At 42.5% G+C, this 21,016-nt stretch overlaps 1 protein-coding gene across 50 annotated transcripts in view; it reads left to right on the forward strand.

Moving 5' to 3' along the window:
- The window catches only part of ABI3BP (ABI family member 3 binding protein), a 148,101-nt gene that overhangs the window by 83,876 nt on the left and 43,209 nt on the right, over positions 1-21,016 (forward strand). For 30 of the 50 annotated variants that reach the window (XM_083736021.1, XM_083736005.1, XM_083735975.1 and 27 more), the window contains 11 exons: positions 660-734; positions 2,434-2,502; positions 3,601-3,642; positions 4,161-4,232; positions 5,355-5,402; positions 5,656-5,727; positions 7,551-7,619; positions 8,661-8,708; positions 9,846-9,920; positions 12,680-12,754; positions 16,530-16,604. In XM_083736021.1, coding sequence (XP_083592147.1) covers positions 660-734; positions 2,434-2,502; positions 3,601-3,642; positions 4,161-4,232; positions 5,355-5,402; positions 5,656-5,727; positions 7,551-7,619; positions 8,661-8,708; positions 9,846-9,920; positions 12,680-12,754; positions 16,530-16,604 — 720 coding nt within the window. The remainder of the gene's footprint in view (positions 1-659; positions 735-2,433; positions 2,503-3,600; positions 3,643-4,160; positions 4,233-5,354; positions 5,403-5,655; positions 5,728-7,550; positions 7,620-8,660; positions 8,709-9,845; positions 9,921-12,679; positions 12,755-16,529; positions 16,605-21,016) is intronic. The other 20 variants (XM_083736003.1, XM_083736008.1, XM_083736010.1 and 17 more) reach the window with 10 other exon arrangements.

The raw sequence follows: 21,016 nt of genomic DNA on the forward strand, positions 1-21,016 counted from the left end.
CACTTCAGATGTTTTGAATTAGTAAAATGACAGCAAATATGAATCTGCTTCCATCTTCTAATAACTCGCTTTGGAGGAGGACTTGATGTTTTGTATAATATCATATTTGCCTTTAAATTATTTATGTTTCTCAGGGCAAAATACATCAGACTAAACTATTTTATCTGCACGATAACCTTGAGTGAAATAGGCTGAAATATGGATTTGTCAAAGACCACTAAGTTAACATTAGAGCTGAGCAAGGATTCAATCCCACAAGAACATAAGAAGAGCCCTACTAGATTAGCCTGAAGTCTACCTAGTTCAACATCCTGTTTCCCACAGTAGTCAGCCAGATGCTCAAGGGAAGCCCATTGGCAGGATGTGAACCCAGTAAATAGCCTATTGCTGCTGAGTATCCAGCAACTGATACTCAGAGACTTGCTACCTCTGAACCTGGAGGATAGTAAATATAGCCATGCTCTCCATGCATTTTCTAATCAAGGTCTCCCAAATTAAATCCAACAGTGATACTACACTACTTGATTATATTTATGATTAGGTAGACAGTCCAAAATTGCCGTTAAAACAGAGTATGCCGCACATTATTTGAATACACATTCTAAAATCCTGAACTCTCGGATTTTCCTTTCTTAAGAGACTATCCTTTACTCCAACAGTTACCAGCAAATTGATTCCAGTTCCCACCACAACTAAGATTTCTCACACTGTCGGACATCCAGGGGCAACAATGGGTAATATATTTTACTTCAGCTAATTGTCACTATCCAGCTGGTTCTTTTAATTTCTTCTCATTACTACAAGGAACCTTTCATTTACTACAAGTGCATTTTCTACCACAATTTCATCTTTAGAATTTTGCTAGCCTTTCAAATTTTAGGGTTAGTCTACTATAACATCCACCTTAGACATTGCTGCTGCTGCTGCTGCTGCTGTTTTAGGAGAGTAGTTCCCATGTACAGTATGTGAAACATACCCTATCCTACTAGCCCCATATTTTCTGCAAAAATCTTCAAGAACCTTTTCTTGCATGGGTGAAATTCTTGACCACTAACACATGAGAAACCAAGTCTATGACATGGATGCTACAGTTGCCACATATTGCAGACATTTGTGACATACCAAGACTGGAGCAACAGGGACCATGAGCATGACTTTGACAGAATCAGGTCTATACGTCTGCCTGTCTCTTCTGCAAAGCTGCCAACTCCTCAGGTCAATAGACTGCTGACAAAAAAACCCACACCAAAACCCAGTGCTCCTATATGATGTACCATAGTGCTATCAGTATCTCAGACTTGAGACAGAATATGTTGCAACACTTTGCCTTCCCTCAAAACAACAACACATTTTTTTGGCCCACTTTGCACTAAAGCATGTCATAGGAACTCGTGCTGAGTATAGAATAATTCAAACCAATGCACTGGAGTGGAATGTCATATCCTATTAAGCAAAGCTTGACAGTTTAACTTGGTTTCACTGCTAGGAATTACCGTAGACACATCTAGTTAGCATCTGAATCCCACAGCCCCAGTCTTCCTCCCAACTGCCAAATCCTCCAGCCTGTCAGCTTTTATCATACTTCCACAGTCATTGCCAGCAAAAGTATTTGGTAACCCAGCTGCGAAAATTTGTAAATTCTATACATTAAATTAATTTTAATCTCAAAATAAATAGCGCAAGTACACTCAGTCTGATTGCCCTTTTGTTTTACCATTAAATCCCATAAGGAATCTTTTAGGAATATTTTTGTTTAAAATGTTAAACTGACACAAAACCGTCATATAAAACCCTCCAGAATCAAATAAACTTTCATAATTAGGTTTGAATGTTGATGGTTTGAATCAACTGGTTATTCAAACCAGACTGGCTCAGAAATTTCTGTGGAATCGTGGTTAAATAGATGATGCGCCTGAGAAGGTACAAGCAGACTCTGTAATATATTGAGTTCCGATGCTTTAAAATAAGTCATACCAGATAATCAAGGGGAGTAGTTCCTCTGAATGGTGGAGTCTTGCTCAGGAAAAGGAGCTTGTAAAGGAGACCATTTTGCTGTGGCTCAGCAAAAAATTAAAGGTGAAACAATGCATCTATAAAACAAAAAAAGGTGTTTGTATGTTGGGTATAACAGGACAGACTTCATATAGAAAAACATCTTCTTTTGAGCATGACCATTAGGAGTGCTTCCATCCTTGTGGAGTACACTTGAGAGTTCTGGAGAGATGAAAGGTAGGAGATACTGAATGTTGGCTCAGTGCATCACAAGAACATGTTGAGTAAGAGAGTAAGCCCCACTGAAGGCAGCAAACTTACTTCTGAGTAAACATGCAAAGGAATGCACCATCAGTCTTTAAGATAAATGTCATCTGAACCATATGATACATCCTTTGAGTTGGCATGCGCTTGAATTATTTACCGATGTTTTTTCCCCAGCTGTAACTGAAGCAGATCAGTTTCCTTTTAAACCATCCACAGCACCAGAACCCTCATTTACTAAATCTGGTAATTATGTGTTTTTTCAAATGGGCTTAATGAAACCTTCTGTGATATCATTGCTGGTAGAGATTTTGTTGGTGCTACTCATGTAGGCATTCCTTGTTCAAGCATAGTCCCTGAACAGGGCTCTGGTGGTATGACTGCAAATATACTGCAGGTGCCATCATGATTGGTCACTAGACTGTTTCCTGTCTAGACTCCCAGCAATCTAGATCTCAGCATTTTGGCACTTTGGTTTGTTAGATTGTGAGCAATTGATCCTGCCTGCTAGGCTGATGGTCTGAAACAATCACAAACATGGCCTCTGGTTAACAGTTTGGCTATTCAACTGTTTTAACATTTCCAGATGTACTCGAAGAATGTGAATGGGAGGTCTGATTGAATAACAGAGCAAATTCCAAATAAAAATATAATAGGCAGTAACTGCCTCTCAGAGAGGTACATTTCAAAACGAGGTTGGATAAGGCATTTGATTGTATGTATGTATGTAAAATATCGCTCTAGTCCGCCTTTCCCAGTGTCAGAAAAGTATTTTGAAAACCAATACAATAAATAATCCATTAAAATTCTATGACTGCAAAAACAGAACGATAACCGAAATAATAGCAGCAGACATCCATCCAACTATCCCCAGCCTTCGCAAACAGGATAGCCCTTACAGAAGCAAGTGAAGCAGGAGTGGTTAACTGTTTTCAGGCTGAAGGGCACTTTGACCCATGGCCAACCTTCCACATCCTGCATGGTAAGGTAGGAATGACAAAGATGGGAAACCACTCCCCCCCCTTTTTTAAAAAAATTGTAAACAAAACACTGCAGAATTATTAGACCCTAACAAAAATCTCTTGGTTGACCATATATGAGCCACAGATTAGCCACCCCTGACCTAAAGATTAAGAGGCAGAAATGTTCTTCCAGATTGTGGATCTTCAGTAATATTTTCTTGTGTGTATGTTTTCCACTGTTAACTCACCTGATTCTAAGATTTTGTACCAAACTCTGACTTTAAAATAGTAGTGTAGCCTTATGTTTATAGGGTAATGCAATCGTTACATTCATTCTGAAAGGTTTTCCTCATTTTAATCGTTACCTTTTTTTCTGGTGCAGTTTCGGAGCCTATTACATTTAGCAATGAACTTCCAATAGTAGGTAATGGTGTTTTCCTCGTGCACTGACTGGTCTTGTTCACTTTCTTTTCTCAGAAACCATTTGCATTTTCTCCTTCTGAAAGGTCATCTAACACCATCCTTCCCCCCCCCCCATTAAAATTCACCCTTTCTCTAGGTATGTTGATCACTTAGCACATTTGTAACCATTTTCATTTCCACCCCACAGAATTACTTTTTCTTTCCTCGCACAGTGATTCTGTCACCTTTTGAAAACAGCTGGAAGTAGCCACATTACACTGCAGTCAAGTCTTTCGTGTGTGATTCACATTCCTTTTTTAAGCTAGGCTCCAGAAATGGCCACGAATCATATGAATCACTTTAACCAACCTTATACATGTATTATGGCAACTTTCCTTTCGAAAGTCTCTTGTGTTGTCTGCCTTGGTGCACTTCTTTCCCACAGCATGATTTTGTTTCATCACCTTCACCTTCGCATCTGAAAAGCCAGAGCCAAACATATTGGTCTTTAACAGCTCCTAACCAAGTTTTCTCTTTCAGCTCCAGAAGTCAAGCATCGTGTTTCGAGTCCTAAGACAACCATTGGCCCTCATGTGCTGCATACTAAACCTGGTAATTTTCCTCAGTTATAACATTTAAAATGGTCTGTATATGCATCTCAATAACATTGCATGGGTGTAGTTGCCTTCGGTAATACATGAATACACCCCATTCAGTTTAAAGGAAATTTTGCAACCGAAACAAAGTGCAGGATTTCATTCTAAGCCCATAATAGCTGGAATTCAGTTGTGCCCTAGCAAGAGCAGAAGGGGCAGTTTCAGACCCTCTCCTTCACATTGCATCAAACACCAAACCAGAGGGTCCTCTGAGGGCTGCAGGTGCTTTTGTGGAAAGAAGAAGTTGGGAATGACGTGTTCTGCAAATGGAACTCTTTTTACAGTTCTTTGGATCTAAGACATTGATAGTAATAATATATACGTATCGCTTTGGGGTGCTTGAGTGTTTTGTTTGGTCTACATTTTTAAGCAAACTGATTTGATCTGCACTTCCAGGACTAATATTATCTTTACACAGAATATAGTTAAATGTTTCATTCTCACACACGTCTCCGAATTTTGCAATAACAGTTCTTTGCTCAAAAAATTACCAAAACGCACATGTAAAAGCATGTTTTAAGTTAAAATGCATACAAAGATTGAGGAAGAAATGGAACGGAACTGATTCATGAATCAGCACGTGCAAAAAATAGAATGATTCCTCCATCCTTAGCATTATTATAAAACCAGGTCTATTACATGTTGTCAAGATAGCCTCTTGTTACCCACCCCACAATTGCCATTTCACATCTTCATGCATAATCATCACTGTTGATGTCTGACCACTTTCCTTCCTTTCCTCACTTTGCTCATTAGCATGACATCTAGATTATCCTTTGATTTGATACAATTTTGGAAAGAAAATTACTAAGAATACATGCATGGACATTTTAAAGGCACATAGATTAATAAGTATTGATTTATCTTTAGTAAAATTTAATAATTCTTCTGATCTACCAGCAGACATTAGTAATATTGTTTTCAGTGTAAATTAAGATTTTTTTCATATTTATTTTATATGTTTACTCCTTGTTATGTTTTACTATTTTTGTTCGTCATTGTTCTGATGATTTTGTTTGCCACTTTGGCAAGAAGCATCATTTATTATACATAAAAGTTTTGTTTTGTTTTTGTATAGACATGAAACCTGTTGCACATAGAACTGAGCCACCCAAGTCTGAACTAGGTAATGATGCTTCACTGAAATTTACATTCTTCTGTTTTTTATTTTGGTTTTTTTATTGTTGATGTATGCCACTCTGAGTACACTATCAACAGAAGATACAAATATGTAAACATTAAGTAAAACCAAGTAGTATTATAGGAAATGCATTTTCTTTTCTGAAATGCACATGTGTCTTGTTCTTATCTCATATGTGACTCAGACAAGAGAAGCCTAATCTCAGATCCACCCCACCCCCCCGTTTTGTTTCCAACAGTACCATTTATTACGGACTTGGACTCAATTAACCTCCATATTCATGTTTTCAATGGTCCCAAAGCTACTCCGGGTAATGGATTATTTACTTCCTTGAAAAGTATATTTAATCTGTTTATCCTTCTTACAACTTTATGAAACACTAATTGCACTTTGATTCTTCTGCTTGTCATTGACTTCCAAACCATTTCTTTGCTGTTCCATCAAAGAACAACCACCCCCAAAAAAAATCTTCTTCATAAGAAGATTGCCATCAAACATAGCTTCCACACTTCTCTATACTTTTTGCTCACTTTATTCTATTCGATTTGAAGAAGGCACTGTGTACACTTAGTAAGTTCAAATGTTTTGATTTTCATTTCATCCAAGCTCTTCAGTGGTGTAACAACAAGAACAGATTGTCCAAATTTGAAAGCTGGTAATTTTTTATTAATTTTTTATTAATGGGACACGGGTGGCGCTGTGGGTTAAACCACAGAGCCTAGGACTTGCCGATCAGAAGGTCGGCAGTTCAAATCCTCGCAACGGGGTGAGCTCCCATTGCTCGGTCCCTGCTCCTGCCAACCTAGCAGTTCAAAAGCACGTCAAAATGCAAGTAGATAAATAGGTACCACTCTGACGGGAACGTAAACAGCGTTTCCGTGCGCTGTTCTGGTTTGCCAGAAGCAGCTTAGTCATGCTGGCCACATGACCCAGAAGCTGTACGCCAGCTCCCTCGGCCAATAAAGCGAGATGAGTGCCGCAACCCCAGAGTCGGACACGACTGGACCTAATGGTCAGGGGTCCCTTTACCTTTACCTTTAATTTTATTAATGTGTTAATGTTTCACTTGAATTTATCCAGTATTTTGAGTGTTTAAGCAGCTCCTTTTGCATTCATTTTGTCTTCGTATTCTAATAGTATATATAACTACTCTCAGTTTTTACTTTTATGTAAGAGTATTTGTAATCTTCCCTTCATCACAATGCAATACCAGGGCAGAGCAGGAAAATAAGAAAATCACATCAATAGCAGTCCTCAACAAAAATCCAGAACTCATCCTATAGATAGAAGTGGAACCACTGACTCACCATGCCTCCAACTCTTGAACTGCAGTCAGTCTAGCAGTACAACAGTTGAGAGATTAATAAAAAACAGTGTCCTATTGTCTCTCTCCAAATCCATCTGATCATATATCTGAGTGACCCAAATCTGTTTCATTCCCAAAGCCAAACCTAAAGCAAGACTGGAATGGGTCCAAATAAACCACTTCTTCCAAGAGCACCTGAAGTTAAGCAGCTACCACCTTCCCTAAGAAAGAAAAATTTGCAATTGGGAGATTTGCCACAAACCTCTTGATCCACGAGGGCTTCTTAATTAGTGGTCAAGCCATCACCTCTTGCAGTGCACCACTCATTTAAGGATGCTTTCAGCATTCCCTGGAACCATCCCTTCAACCCCTTCCTGCTATGTTGTATCAGTCAAGCTTTGTGCCATTGGCCACAAATTTCCAAGGGGTCTTATCTGCCTTCTCCAGCCATAAAACCTGAAACTGATCCAATGACACCTGAACATATGGCGCACTTCTCTAATCCTGCCCCTGATTCAATACCTAGTCATGGAGCTTTGCCAAATCAAAGTAGTTTGGGTCTCTCTGGATCAATATTTGTGTGTTTAAATGTCTGTCAAGTTTCCAAGGGCAGCCAGCCTGTTGTATCCATTCTTATAATCTGCACCTAAAGTCAAAACATGCTTTTTTAAAATCCCTTTGCACGTCTCTCCTTTATCCTTCTTCATTATCTTTAGTAGGAAGTAAAACAGAGGCATGTTGTACCCACATTCATTGCATCTGATCTCACACTGAGATTTCTGAACAATGTACCAATTTATAACTTGCATGCTCTATTTTGTTTCCAGAAGAAAGAGACCCTGTGCCTTCCAGACCAAAAACTTGGCTCAGCCCTGACGTGCCCCAGACCAAGCCTGGTAAATTCATCTTTGTTTTGTATGAATTCATCCACCAGTTTTGCTTTTTATCTATTTTGGCACAGCCTGGAATACTTCATTCTTTTTCCTAAAAATGCAGTCAAATATTCTAAGGGGGCAGAACAGGGTGTTTGCAGGCTTTTATACATGATTTCACTGACACTTGCGGTGCCTCAGAACGTAACCCCTGCATAAACGGGGGGGGGGGCACTGCCAGTACTTATTTCATTTTTAGAACCCTCTTCCTCCCAACTTCTAGTCGCTAGGACGCACCCCACATGGTGCAGTCTAGAGAAACTGCACAGAATTACAGCTAGGCTACCAAAATAGAAAGAAGCATGAGTACTGTGGTCTACTGGAAATCCACTTCTTCTTAAGGAAAACAGCCTCTATAGTAGCTGCACTTGGAACTTCATCCTTGGGAAAATAGTAAAGGTAAAGGGACCCCTGACCGTTAGGTCCAGTCGCAGATGACTCTGGGGTTGTGGCACTCATCTTGCTTTACTGGCTGAGGGAGCCGGCGTACAGCTTCCGGGTCACGTGGCCAGCATGACAAAGCCACTTCTGGCAAACCAGAGCAGTGCACGGAAACGCCGTTTACCTTCCCACTGGAGCGGTACCTATTTATCTACTTGCACTGCATACTTTCGAACTGCTAGGTTGGCAGGAGCAGGGACCAAGCAATGGGAGCTCACCCCATCACGGGGATTTGAACCGCCGACCTTCTGATTGGCAAGCCCTAGGCTTTGTAGTTTAACCCACAGTGCCGCCTGCATCCCATGCAGGGAAAATAGTAAGAACACACAAAATAATGTACATTCATTGCCACTACACTGGAAATACTTCCACTTAGAGTTATCAGAGGACAAACTTGTACCCACTTGAAGTTGTAACTTGAAGTTAATCAAAATAAAGTGCATTAAATGAGTGCTAGCTTCAAATGAATCAAAGCTGTGTTTTTTTCATGTTATGCTTATAATGACTTGTAAGCTTATTATTGAATACATGCCTTTTTATTTACTAATATTATTGATGATGCAGACATGGAAGCAGTTACTTTTAGAACTGAACAACCAAAGTCAACAATGGGTAAAACATTTTAATCATGGATGATCATATTTGCTTGCCTTCATAATTTCCAATAGAATTTCAAATCTTTTCTGTACCATACTGTACTTTCTTGTTCATCATTTCACCTTGACATTCAGCTTTCTTAGCTGCTAGTGTCTCTTCCATAACATTACTAAAATCACCATGCTGCACTGGGTCTAGAAAAGGACGACATTGCACTGAAACCCCACATCTTTCGAAATTGGACTCATAAAAGATTTAGGGGACAGGGGTCTTGCAGAGTATATGTTCACAAGAAATCACAGCAACTCAAACCCAGAGATGCTCTTTGGCTGGCAAAAATCTTCCTCTGCTCTTTCTGACCTATCAAAGTGACCGAAATATAATGAAGCCATTCCAGCTGCAGAAGACAGTTGCCCTCTTCAGACGTTCTATATTTGTGTTAAGTACACATGCAAGAGGAACACCCAAGCTCCACTCCCTATCCGGATAAAGCCATTCCTGTCGCTCTCCATGAGTTGGAGGGCAAGTTTCACAAGTGGAGGTTCCCCATGCATTTTATGGCTCTGGGAAGTCACAGCTTCAAAATATGAAGGGAGATTGCAGGAGCATAGGAGGCTACTCCCTTAAGAAGATCACCCTCAGCTGAAACGGTGATAGGGCTTGTGTTAGATCTAACCCCCTGCCCCGTCCAGCCTTGCATGTTCACTTACTATTGAGTATAGAATGCCTAAAGAGGTCCTTTGCACAAATACTTTTAAAGACCTTTCAATGGCCCACTAGAGCCTACCGGTATATGCTACAACCTGAGACAAAACAAGATGTGATGAAAAATACCACTGAGGTACTGGAAGCCTGTTATATGAGATCATGTTGATTTGTTTTCAACTCCCTCAAATTATTTTTCATTCTGTATTTTAGAGTTAGACTTCAAATCTCTCTGAACTGCTAATTTCATCAGTGACTTTATGCCTTCATTTATATCACCCAACTCCATTCAGCATGCACACTCTAATTATCACTGGTGGCTTATTGTTTGTTGTTACTTCTTATGCATATGTTTTGTAGAAGTGATGCTTGTGGGCATCCACTCCTACTTGCATTTGGCAGCTCTGTAGTATTATAGTAAAATGGCTCATGTTCAATTCCTTTTAGTTCCTAAAGAAACTCGCCGTGTCCCTGCCAGACCAAGAACATCTCCCAGCCCTGGTTTAACAACAACCAAGCCTAGTAAGTGGTTCATTATTTTGAGTTTCTGCTCAATTATATTCAGTGTTTGATTATATTCAATGTCTCCTCTACTAAAAACTATTTAACATATAGAGGTGCATCGTGAATATCTACTCAGGGAAAAGTCTTCAAAATAAATGCCATAATAACAATAACAACAACAACAACAACAATAACAATAACAATAATAAATTTATTTGTACCCTGTCCTCCCCGGCCGGAGCTGGGCTCAGGGCAATTAACATCATAAAACTAAAACAATATACAAAGAACATAAAAACAGGCAATCAGTTAATTAAAATACATCTTAAAATTAGTTCAGAGGAAATTAAAATCTGGACAGATGGCAGTCCACTGGTAAAATTGAGAGTGGTTAATATTCTCCGGGGCTAACTGTTACCACTGGTCTTGTAAAGGACCTGTGAGCGGACTAGGAGGCCACTTTAATGCTTGTTCTTATACAGAAAGAAAAGAATCCGACTGAACCCCAATCAAAGGCCTGGTGGAACAGCTCCATCTTGCAGACCCTGCGGAAAGATGTCAAATCCTGCAGGGCCCTGGTCTCTTGTGAGGGAGCGTTCCACCAGACTGGGGCCACAGCCAAAAAGGCCCTGGCTCTGGTCGAGGCCAGTCTAATCTCCCTAGGGCCTGGGATCTTCAGGGTGTTCTTACTTGCCTTAAGGTCCTCCATGGGGCATACCAGGAGAGGTGGTCCCTGATCACTGAAATTTACTAGCATCTTAAAATACAGGGGGAAATCGGTTTAAATTTTGTTTTTTATTCCTTTTACTTTCTTGCCAAAAGGAACGTTCTCCTACCCCATACATAAAAATACCATATGTGCACCAAATATATACACAGATGAACACCTTTCCCCATAGCAGTCCTGCTTGTACTTTGAAATCTCCTAGGGAGGCCCTTTTAGCGATACCATCTGTACATGATGATGTATTAGTTTGCCAGAGGGCATTCCTGGTAACAGCATCCCGATTGTGGAAGACCCTCCTTGCTTTGGTTCTGTTGAGGCTAACACTCTCCATCTTTTGGTGCCAACTGAAGACCTTCTGAATACGTAGACCTTCTGAATCTGAAGACCTTTGGTGCCCTTCTGAATACGTACATTGATATTCCTCACTGATACACAGTGATCACTGTATTTTTGTTCTATTGTAATGGATTAGTTTGATGGTTTCAACTGTATCATATGTTATTGTATTCTATTTTGTTGTTAACGGCCCTGAGATCATCTATGATGAAGGGAGCGATATGGATTTTAAGAATAAAAATAAAAACTTTATAAAACAAATAACAATTACAAAAATGTTATAAACTATGTACATAAAAAAATAGCCATATATATCTATGTTGAGTTGGCATGCTCAACAGATAACACAATATCAAAGCACGGGATGAATCACTGCTTAGCAACCAGAACAATGTTTCCCCTTTCTAAACACACTTTTAGCCAACTGAACAAGTGATTTATCTTGTACTGCTTTCTGTAAACAACATTTCCATACATAATGTGCTATGTCTTTTATTCCACCCATGTAGCCATTTTCTACTTCTAAGAGTCAGTGTTATTCAACCCAACAATGCAAGTTGTTGTCTGGCTTGAGCGACTTGCAGTAACAATTTGGATATTGGCCAAGTACAGATATTATGGGTTATAAGGGGGCCATGCACAACTTATTTTATAATCAGCATATCATTCTGTATCTTGGTATCAATACACATTGGATTGACTTCCAGCTTTTCTTTCTGTGTGGGAAGGCCTTTTGTATAAATTTGTTCTTGTTTTTTTAATCTTTATGAACACCCACTACTACATGCATTTTAGATTCTCTGCTTGTTGAATAATTTTTTCTCCTTTTTTAACCAGCAGTTAATAGTTAGCATTTGTCCTAAGGTAGTTCGTTAAGCGCCCTTCTCTGCCAATAGATCTGTTGGAAATGCAGGGAGAAGGAGGCAGTAGCTGCAGTTATTAATGCAAGGATGGGAGAACCAGTGGCTCTGACCCGTGCTTTTTTTTCTTTTTTTAAAAAATGCTTAGGGGTACTCTCATTTTGACTCAAGAAAATCACCATTTTATATTTCAAATTGGGAAAAATAAATACAGTAAATGGACAAAAGTACAAAGAACATACATTACCTCATATTTGACAGCTGACAGATCACAGTAACTTCACACATTAAATGCTCGCTTCCATCTGAGACTCAGGAAACACCATGACAGGAAATGAGGCTGCCATCAGGAGTAGCGACGGAACTGACGATTCACCATGCTAGAGAATAAACTAAATCATTTTAAATTTTTAGTTTCTTCTCCCATTAGATTCACAAAATATTTAGGGGTATGCATACCCCTGCGTCCCCCCAGAAAAAAAGCACTGGCTCTAACCATTGGCCATGCTGTCTGGGGCTGATGGGAGTTGGAGTCCAACAACATGTGGAGAACCCCAGTTTCACCATCCCTGCCTTAATGGCATTTGCAAGGAAGGGCTCCAGCATGACATGTGGATCTGCTGCAGGGCTGGTTCAGCAATGCAAACTGTAGCCAGGCCTACTTTCCCAGCAATTCCATTTGTGTGGGAAAGCTTTATCCTGTCTTGTGGCCAGAGCCCTTTCCTGAAAACATGCAAAAAGTAGCACAGAAACGTAATGGGATCCAGACGAAAACTCAAAGGTGATAGTTTGTTGCGTCAAGAAGAAATAAGATGGTATAGATGCAACTTTAATTCAACTTTTGTACCTTTCAGGTCAAAAAGGGAGTCACCGTGTTCCACCCAAGCCTAAAACGTCACCCAGCCCAAAAACACCTCATACAAAACCAGGTAAGCACATCACTTTCAACAATTATTTTACATCAAAGTGTGTCTTTGGCCAAACCTGTGTCATTGAAACTTACTTTTGCTGTAGTTCACGGTTTATGAATGTATAAAACTGTCGTATACTGAATCAGGCCATTGGTCCACCTAGCCCAGTATTCTCTACTCTGACTGGCCACAGTTCTTTGGGAACCAAAGCAGAGGCTCTTTCTCATCCCCGGTACCTGATTTTGTTTTACCTGGAGATGCCAGGGATCGCACCTAGAGCCATATCCAAACGCATGCCCTAAAATCAAAGGAGGACCCCTGCTGGATCACACCACAGACACATACACTCTAAAACATCCTGCTCTCACTGTGGCTGACCATATGCCTATGAGAAGCAAAACCTGAATGCATAAGAACAGAAGCAGAAGCCGCTGGACAGATGGCCTATCTAGTCCAGCATCATGTCCTCACTCTGGCCACCAAGATGCCTGTGGGAAACCCTCAAGCACCAGAGCACTGTCCTCACCTATGGTTTGAATCCACATGACAGAGTGAGCTCCTCTTGCTTCGACCTAGCTTCTGCCAACCTAGCAGTTCAAAGCCATAACAATGCGAGTAGATAAATAGGTACTGCTGCACTGGGAAGGTAAATGGAGTTTCCGTGTGCTCTGGCTTCTATCATGGTGTCCCATTGTGCCAGAAGCAGTTTAGTCATGCTGGCCAAATGACCCGGAAAGCTGTCTGTGGACAAACTCCAGCTCCCTCGGCCTGAAGCAAGATGAGCACCATACCCCATAGTCAAATTCAACTAGACTTAACCATCCAGGGGTCCTTTACCTTTACCTTTTTACTGTAGCACTCATGGAAGAGAAGGCTATCAGTGGCTAGTTGCCAGTTTCTGGACATGCCTGGTTCTTCTCACAATCTATTTCCAAATGGATTTCCACAATAAGCTGACTTCAAAATGTCAGTTTACGTTGGGGTGTGAGGGGTGATGGCAAATGTGATGTGAGCCATCCAAAATTCTGCTGAATCAATGTATATGTCACTGAACCAGGTGGTAAGTTTCTTTTTTAAACGGATATTTATAGCACATCATGGCATGACAGAGGGTTGAATTCAGTGGTGTTTTGGATCCCTTTCACCTTAAATAACTGTTTTTCTAATGCGTAGACCCGTACAATAAACCTCATTGGTTTTGTCACAGAACTAATGCAAGATCATTTCTCGTCGGTTAAGATTTAGAGCTTAATTTGACATATAGCTCACAACAAAGGATAAGGTGCATGGGCAAAGTGCTTTTTCCTTTACCACTGAGTGACAACCACCAGTTCTGATTCATCTGGAATTAGTTCTGTGATGGGCTTGCAGGGCAGGATGTGGTTTCTAATGAGGCTTGGAATGTTTCAGAGATTATGTGGTTAAAATTGAGAGATGGAAAGTAGAGGGTATTTAATGCTTAAAGGCTTTTGTTGCTATAATTCAGCTCTCCTTTTCTGTGGATTGTTTGAATGGAATGTGACCATACAATATTTACATCTTATATTGAAGCATTTCGTTTTCTAGCACATTTGTCTTTTAAAGAAGCTTTGTGTATATAAAAAGATTTCCTGGTGAGGTTTGAAATAATGTTGAAATGCAGTAGAGCTGATTTACATTCTGTGGAGACTGGAATTATAAATAGTGTCACTTTTTCCACTATATAGTAGTCTGAAGAAGGCAGTTCTTGAGCATCCTCCTTAAAAAGAAGCATTTGTTTCAATACATTAGACATATGAGAGTGTTTATTTTCTGAGGCAATTGACTTTTCAAAAAGAAGGCTAAGGCACCAAGAGCTATCAAAATACAATGGTGGGAATCAAGCCCTGGCTTTAAGAACGAAACTCTCCTGTCTGTTGGGAACAAACGGTTCCTGTCGACACAAGTCCCTTGTACAGTGCTATCTTCTGTTCCCTACAGTATCAAAGTTAAGGATATATCTTCTGAGATATCTTGGGCAACTACTCAAGCATTTTATTTATTTGGGATGCTTGAGCACCCTTAGAACTCTCCTGTCAGAACTTATTCTCTATGTGGGAAAGTTGGGATGGGGAAGATGAGTGGTTGAGGACATGGGAGCTGGCACATACACCCTACTTTTACAGAGTTAACGCCCTCTCACATGTGGCTGTATGCCTCAAAGGAGCTTTAAAGAGCTCCTGATGTGTGTTTAAGTATTCTGCTTGCAAAGAGGGCAGGAATTACAGTTTCTTTGGGATAAGGTAGAATTGAAAACACAAATTTAGAGCACATGATTTCACCCAAAGAGTCCTGGGAATTGTAGTTTCCTCCTCAGAGTTACTGTATTGGCCTGAATATAAGCCGCACCCAGACATAAGCCACACCTTTGAAATTGGAGGGGGGAAGAAAAAAATAAAAAAAAAACCTGAATATAAGCCGCTCCATTCCGCGCTGCTCCTGGTTGCATACTGGGGGGGGGGGATCTGTGCTGCGTTGCCAGTGGCCTTTCCACTTCCTCACTCTCTCCCGGCCTTGGGGGAGAGGGTGGGGACTACACACGGGGTGGGCACCACTTTGCCCCTCTCCTGGCTCTGTTTGCCCCATGCTCCCGACTGCATACTGTAAGGTCGCGAATGTAAGCCGCACTTTAACTTTTCACGTGGGAGAAAAGTGAGGCTTATATTCAGGCCAATACAGTACAATTAGCAGCACCTATGGCCTTGCCCTGCCACTGCTGCCACTCCCGCCACTACCATACCTGCCACTGCCTACGCCACCCACTCTGCTGCCACCACACACCTTGCTGCATCCGGCTCTGGGGAAGACATGGTGCCACAATGAGTATCAATTCCAGGCAAGATTGTGCTGCTTGGGGGTAATATCTCATGTGATCTCAGGCAAGATCTCATCCTAAGTGGACGCAATCTCTCCCAAAATCAGTGATGGTGGCAACACTGCTTCTGCACTACTAGCAGAGGGGGCTGGGCAGGCAGGAGGCACAGGGAGTGCTGCCTCAGCAGCTCCAGCCACCTGAGGCAGTGGGCTCATCCTGCCTAATGGCTGAGCGGGCTCTGGCAGCATCCTTAACAAACAACTCTTCACATGATTCTTTGGGATAAGTAAATGCTCATTGGATGTGCTTTAAATGTATGGTGTATCTCCCCAGAGAGTCCACAGCAAAATTGCTGTCTCATATTGGGAGGAGAAAACAACTTGCAGAAATAATGAAGCAACCATCCTAATTTTGCTCTCATTAAAAATCATTATTTATGGTAAGAATTGTTTTAACAATGAGAACATTTATCTCAGCGCTGGTGGTCTTTCCATTTCGCTGGAGGCATTAATCAGATGCAGGGCAGCCATCTATCAGAGATGCCATGACTCACATATCTTCTAAGAACAATAGTTTTATTCAGGGGCAAATTCATGCAGACTTAATTACTGATCAATTGGCTGAAACAACTGGCATACAAACAAGTGGCTGAGATTTCCTAAGAGGAGGAACTCGCCAATTTTAATGTATTCTTGAGTTCTTGTCCTAATTTACCGGTATGTTCTTCAAACAGGATCAGGTTTGTTTTCTTTTTGTTATTGCTTTCTTAATGTTATTAAAAGCAAAGCTGTCTTTTCTTTGTTTAAAGTTCGTGTATATATCAGATTCAGTGTTCTTTTTTTATCCAGATATATTTTCTTTGCCTGTGGAAGGACAGACACAAGCTTTGTTGTACAGACACACACATTTCTGTTCCAGGAAAACATTAAAAAGTATAACACTCCTGGTTATTTTTTTCAGTTCGAAAGGAAATGCGGCCTGTTCCTTCCAAATCTAAAACCTCTTCAACCACAGACACCCCACAGACTGGACCTGGTAAATAACTTTTACATCTGAACATCTTAAATGATCCAGTTTAGGAGATGGAATATGATATGAAAAGCTTTCTTTTAATTTCATTGTTGCAAAGAAGCAGACTCCTTGGAAACAGTGACCTCAAAGTTGTCAAGCTCAACGTATATGTTTATGCAAAATTTCCTCAAATAGCCAATGCTGTTCAGGATAGGGAGTTAAAAAAAAAAGTTGGGATATTTCAAATGAAGCTGAAAGGAAAAGTCTGGGAGGTCAATCATTTCAGAAGCTTAGTGGCTATTTCAAAAGCACCATTATGGCTCAGTCAATAGGGTCAGTTAAAATCTCTACCACCAGTTAGAATGGGCACAAACAAGTGCCCAAAAATTCCTATGTGGTTAAAGAGCATAGTCTTATAAAAGTCATAAAAGGCAAAAAAAAAAACTTCATCTGTGGAATAATGTCATGCCAGAGCCAGTGTGGTGTAGTGGTTAAGAGCGGTAGACTCCTAATCTGGTGAACCGGGTTCGCGTCCCCGCTCCTCCACCTGCAGCTGCTGGGTGACCTTGGGCCAGTCACACTTCTCTGAAGTCTCTCAGCCCCACTCACCTCACAGAGTGTTTGTTGTGGGGGAGGAAGGGAAAGGAGAATGTTAGCTGCTTTGAGACTCCTGAAGGGGAGTGATAAAGCGGGATATCAAATCCAAACTACTACTACTACCTCTCCCCCTCCTCCTCCTCCTCCTCCTCCTCCTCCTCTTCTTCTTCTTCTTCTTCTTCTTCTTCTTCTTCTTCTTCTTCTTCTCTTCTTCTAAATAAGAGGGTGAGGGGAATCTGGCAAAACAAATATGTGACCAATACGGCAAAGAGTTAAATAACAACAACAACAATAACAATAACAATTTATTATTTATACCCCACCCATATGGCTGGGTTTCCCCAGCCACCCTGGGTGGCTTCCAACAAAATATTAAAATACAGTAGTCTAATAAGCATTAAAAGCTTCCCTAAATATATGAAAACAAACTATATATTACAAAAACACATCACAAGAAAGAAACCTTTCAGAGAGCAAGAAGGTAAGGATCATTACAGCAGTAACTGGTGAAGTAGTTTGCTTGTGGGACCTGACAGAGGCCATTGGTTGGCAGTGTGGAGGAAAGAGAGCCTATCTTTGCGTGCTGAGGTCCCCAAGACACCCCAAACCCAATAACTCAAACTTCACACATTATTTTTGTTTAAGGTTTTTGGCATAATTTTGGCCACAACTTTATTATCAATACAAATTGTGAGTGGTTGCTTAGGCATTGGTTAGACTATCTGTCCTCCCCGCCTTGGGGACAGCCCTGACTCCGTAGTCAGTGCGGAAGAGCAAGATCAGGGTCAACTGGAGCTGCGAAACAGACCCTCAGCTAATCCCCGCATGCTCCTTGGAACTTACACGGCCCGCACCCTGCACCAAGGGTTTGGACGAAGGGGATGGTAAGTTCCAGAATTCCTTTAACGGAATACCCGTGCAGCATTGGAGGGGCAGGCCCAGCCTATCCATACCCCTCCACCAACCAATTTTAACCAATGCCTAACCGCCAACCTTACAAGTTGTGACGATTTGCTACGCAGTAGGCAAAACCCAATTGGCACACACTAATCAGCCAAGAGGTAAATTCCTACTGGGCCCCCGCACCAAGGCGAACGACCCCATGACAGGCATAGCAAGGTCAAGCGAAGCCCAACAAGGGAGGGCGGGCGGGAGATCCGATGTCCACAGCAAAAGAGAAAGAGAAAGCTGTGGACCTTGCTTAAATAGCCACTGACCCCACCCCTAAGTTTGCAACATCAACTTTCCCCAGATAACCAGATCCTCCCATCTAAACAAGCCCTGGCTTTAACTTGCCTAGCAATCATGGGGTGCCTTGTATAGCCCCATCCGCAACCCGTGCTCTCCTTTTAGTGAGAACACGCTTTGCGTGCTGAGGTCCCCAAGACACCCCAAACCCAATAACTCAAACTTCACACATTATTTTTGTTTAAGGTTTTTGGCATAATTTTGGCCACAACTTTATTATCAATACAAATTGTGAGTGGTTGCTTAGGCATTGGTTAGACTATCTGTCCTCCCCGCCTTGGGGACAGCCCTGACTCCGTAGTCAGTGCGGAAGAGCAAGATCAGGGTCAACTGGAGCTGCGAAACAGACCCTCAGCTAATCCCCGCATGCTCCTTGGAACTTACACGGCCCGCACCCTGCACCAAGGGTTTGGACGAAGGGGATGGTAAGTTCCAGAATTCCTTTAACGGAATACCCGTGCAGCATTGGAGGGGCAGGCCCAGCCTATCCATACCCCTCCACCAACCAATTTTAACCAATGCCTAACCGCCACCCGAGCCCTTTACGCTCGCCGCCAACCACTCACAGACTAAACCACACCCTCAACTTGGACACCACTGCATCCAACCAGACATCATTCCCCAACGGGGAAAGATGCACCCCATCATCCCTGAATAATTCAGAGGCCTTGAACGAAATCAGAGGGTGAGGAATCACAAATCCGCCCAAACCAACCACCAATTTGCTTGCCGCGGAATTAATCCGCTTCCTAACTCTTTCGGTGGCCGCCGGGCAAGGGCTACCCCTCCAAATGCGGCGTTTCAGCAGCTGCGACCAAATTAGTGTGGTTGAAGGCACCAAGGCCGCCAAATCCCTCAAGTCCAGTAATATGGCAGCACGCAGCCCAAAGCAGGAAGAGGAAACCATATCATTCTCCCCCAGCTGCACCACTATCGCTGTAGGGGGGCCAGCGTGGAGGACCCGTCTGTGCATGAGAGGCAATAATTCTCTCCACTGCATCCCTCGTCTGGAAATCCAGGACACCTGCACGTGCTGCGGAAGGCCCAAGCCAGCTCCCAGACCAGATTGACGAGCTCTGACAGCGGCCCAGTGCACAATGCTGTGTCCCACTATCCAAATACGGATAGCGGCCAGACCTAGGGTTAAAACACAAAAATGTCAGTACACACACCACCATTATTTCCTCACATATACTTTGAATGCATCCGATCTCCAACGACCCAGGTCCTTTATCCTCCTTGCAGACAAACCCCAATGGGCAGCTGTCGTTGCGGCACCAATACGGAAGGAGTGAGGAGCAAATTCCGATGCTTTGCGGCCGCAGGCCACTACCACCTTGCGCATCACCTTAGTGAACTGATGCCGGACTAAAGGGTGCCCATTTTCATGAATAAACAAAGGCCCCTCGCCTGCCGGCCGCAAGGACAAGTATCTCTTAAGATCCTTTACGGGGCAAGGACCCTTCTCTCCCGTTGCCGAGAGCCGAATGACGGCTCCCCTACCCACCTGGTCGGTCTTCGAATTCCTGATATGCACCCTCAGGTCCGACTGTGACATGCTCACGTCCTGCAACAGCAAACCCCTGGAACCTCCATCCCGTTTTTGCTCCAGGACCACCTCGCCTACCCTCAGTGCCCCAAAGAATGCCAAGGAAAAGGCTGCTGAAAATAGACGGGCCTCAAACTTGGACCAACAGATGCTCCGCAGTTTACTGCGCATCTGTATCAGCAACTCAAAAGTGATGGGACTTCTGGGAACAGTCCTCGATGGGGTGAGCCGTCCCCATCCCTCCAATGCCCGGCGCACCACAAACTTCCTACATGGGTCCTTGTCAAAAGTGGCCCTGCTAAAGAAAGAAATTGCTGCCGAGTGAAGTCGCAGGGTCCTAGCCGCCCGGCGCATCTGGAACAAATGTGCCAGATACTTAAGCACCTGGGCAGTAGAATGAGGGGTGATGACCGCCCCCGCCGATTGGCCATTAAAGGACAGAAAATCAGCCCAGGCCTTCTTATAGGACCTTAGCGTGGAAGGGGCGACTGATGCTGCTACTCCCTGTGAAACTAAGTGTTGCCAAGGTTCCAGAGATGATCCGGGAAAATCTCCGGACGGTCTCGAGCCTCTGGCACCAATGACCTGAATCGTTCCATCTGAAAACGGGACAGAGCATCAGCAATCTCGTTAGAAATACCCGGAACGAAGCGAGCAGAAAATACAATATTAAAACGCAGACAGTGCAAAACAAACACCCGAAGCAAGGCCGAAACCCTAGACGACCGGGATGACTGCTTAGCTAAAACAGTCACTACTGCCTGGTTATCGGACCAAAAACAAACCCGATGGTCCTTAAAATGCTCGACCCACAAGTGTACCGCAACAACTATGGGGAAAAACTCAAGAAATGTCAGGTCTCGAGTTATCGCTTCCCCACACCAAGCCTGGGGCCAAGGTTCAGCACACCACCTGCCGTCCCAAAACAAACCAAACCCCAGTGACCCTGCCGCGTCCGAATGCACTTGAAAATCATTGTGGAGGTTCAAAGTGTCCTGCCACAGTGATACGCCATTAAATTCTTCCAGGAATTCCAGCCACA

The sequence above is a fragment of the Podarcis gaigeae genome (assembly GCF_964106915.1).
Source record: "Podarcis gaigeae genome assembly, chromosome: 4".
In the NCBI taxonomy this organism is placed as follows: Eukaryota; Metazoa; Chordata; class Lepidosauria; order Squamata; family Lacertidae; genus Podarcis; species Podarcis gaigeae.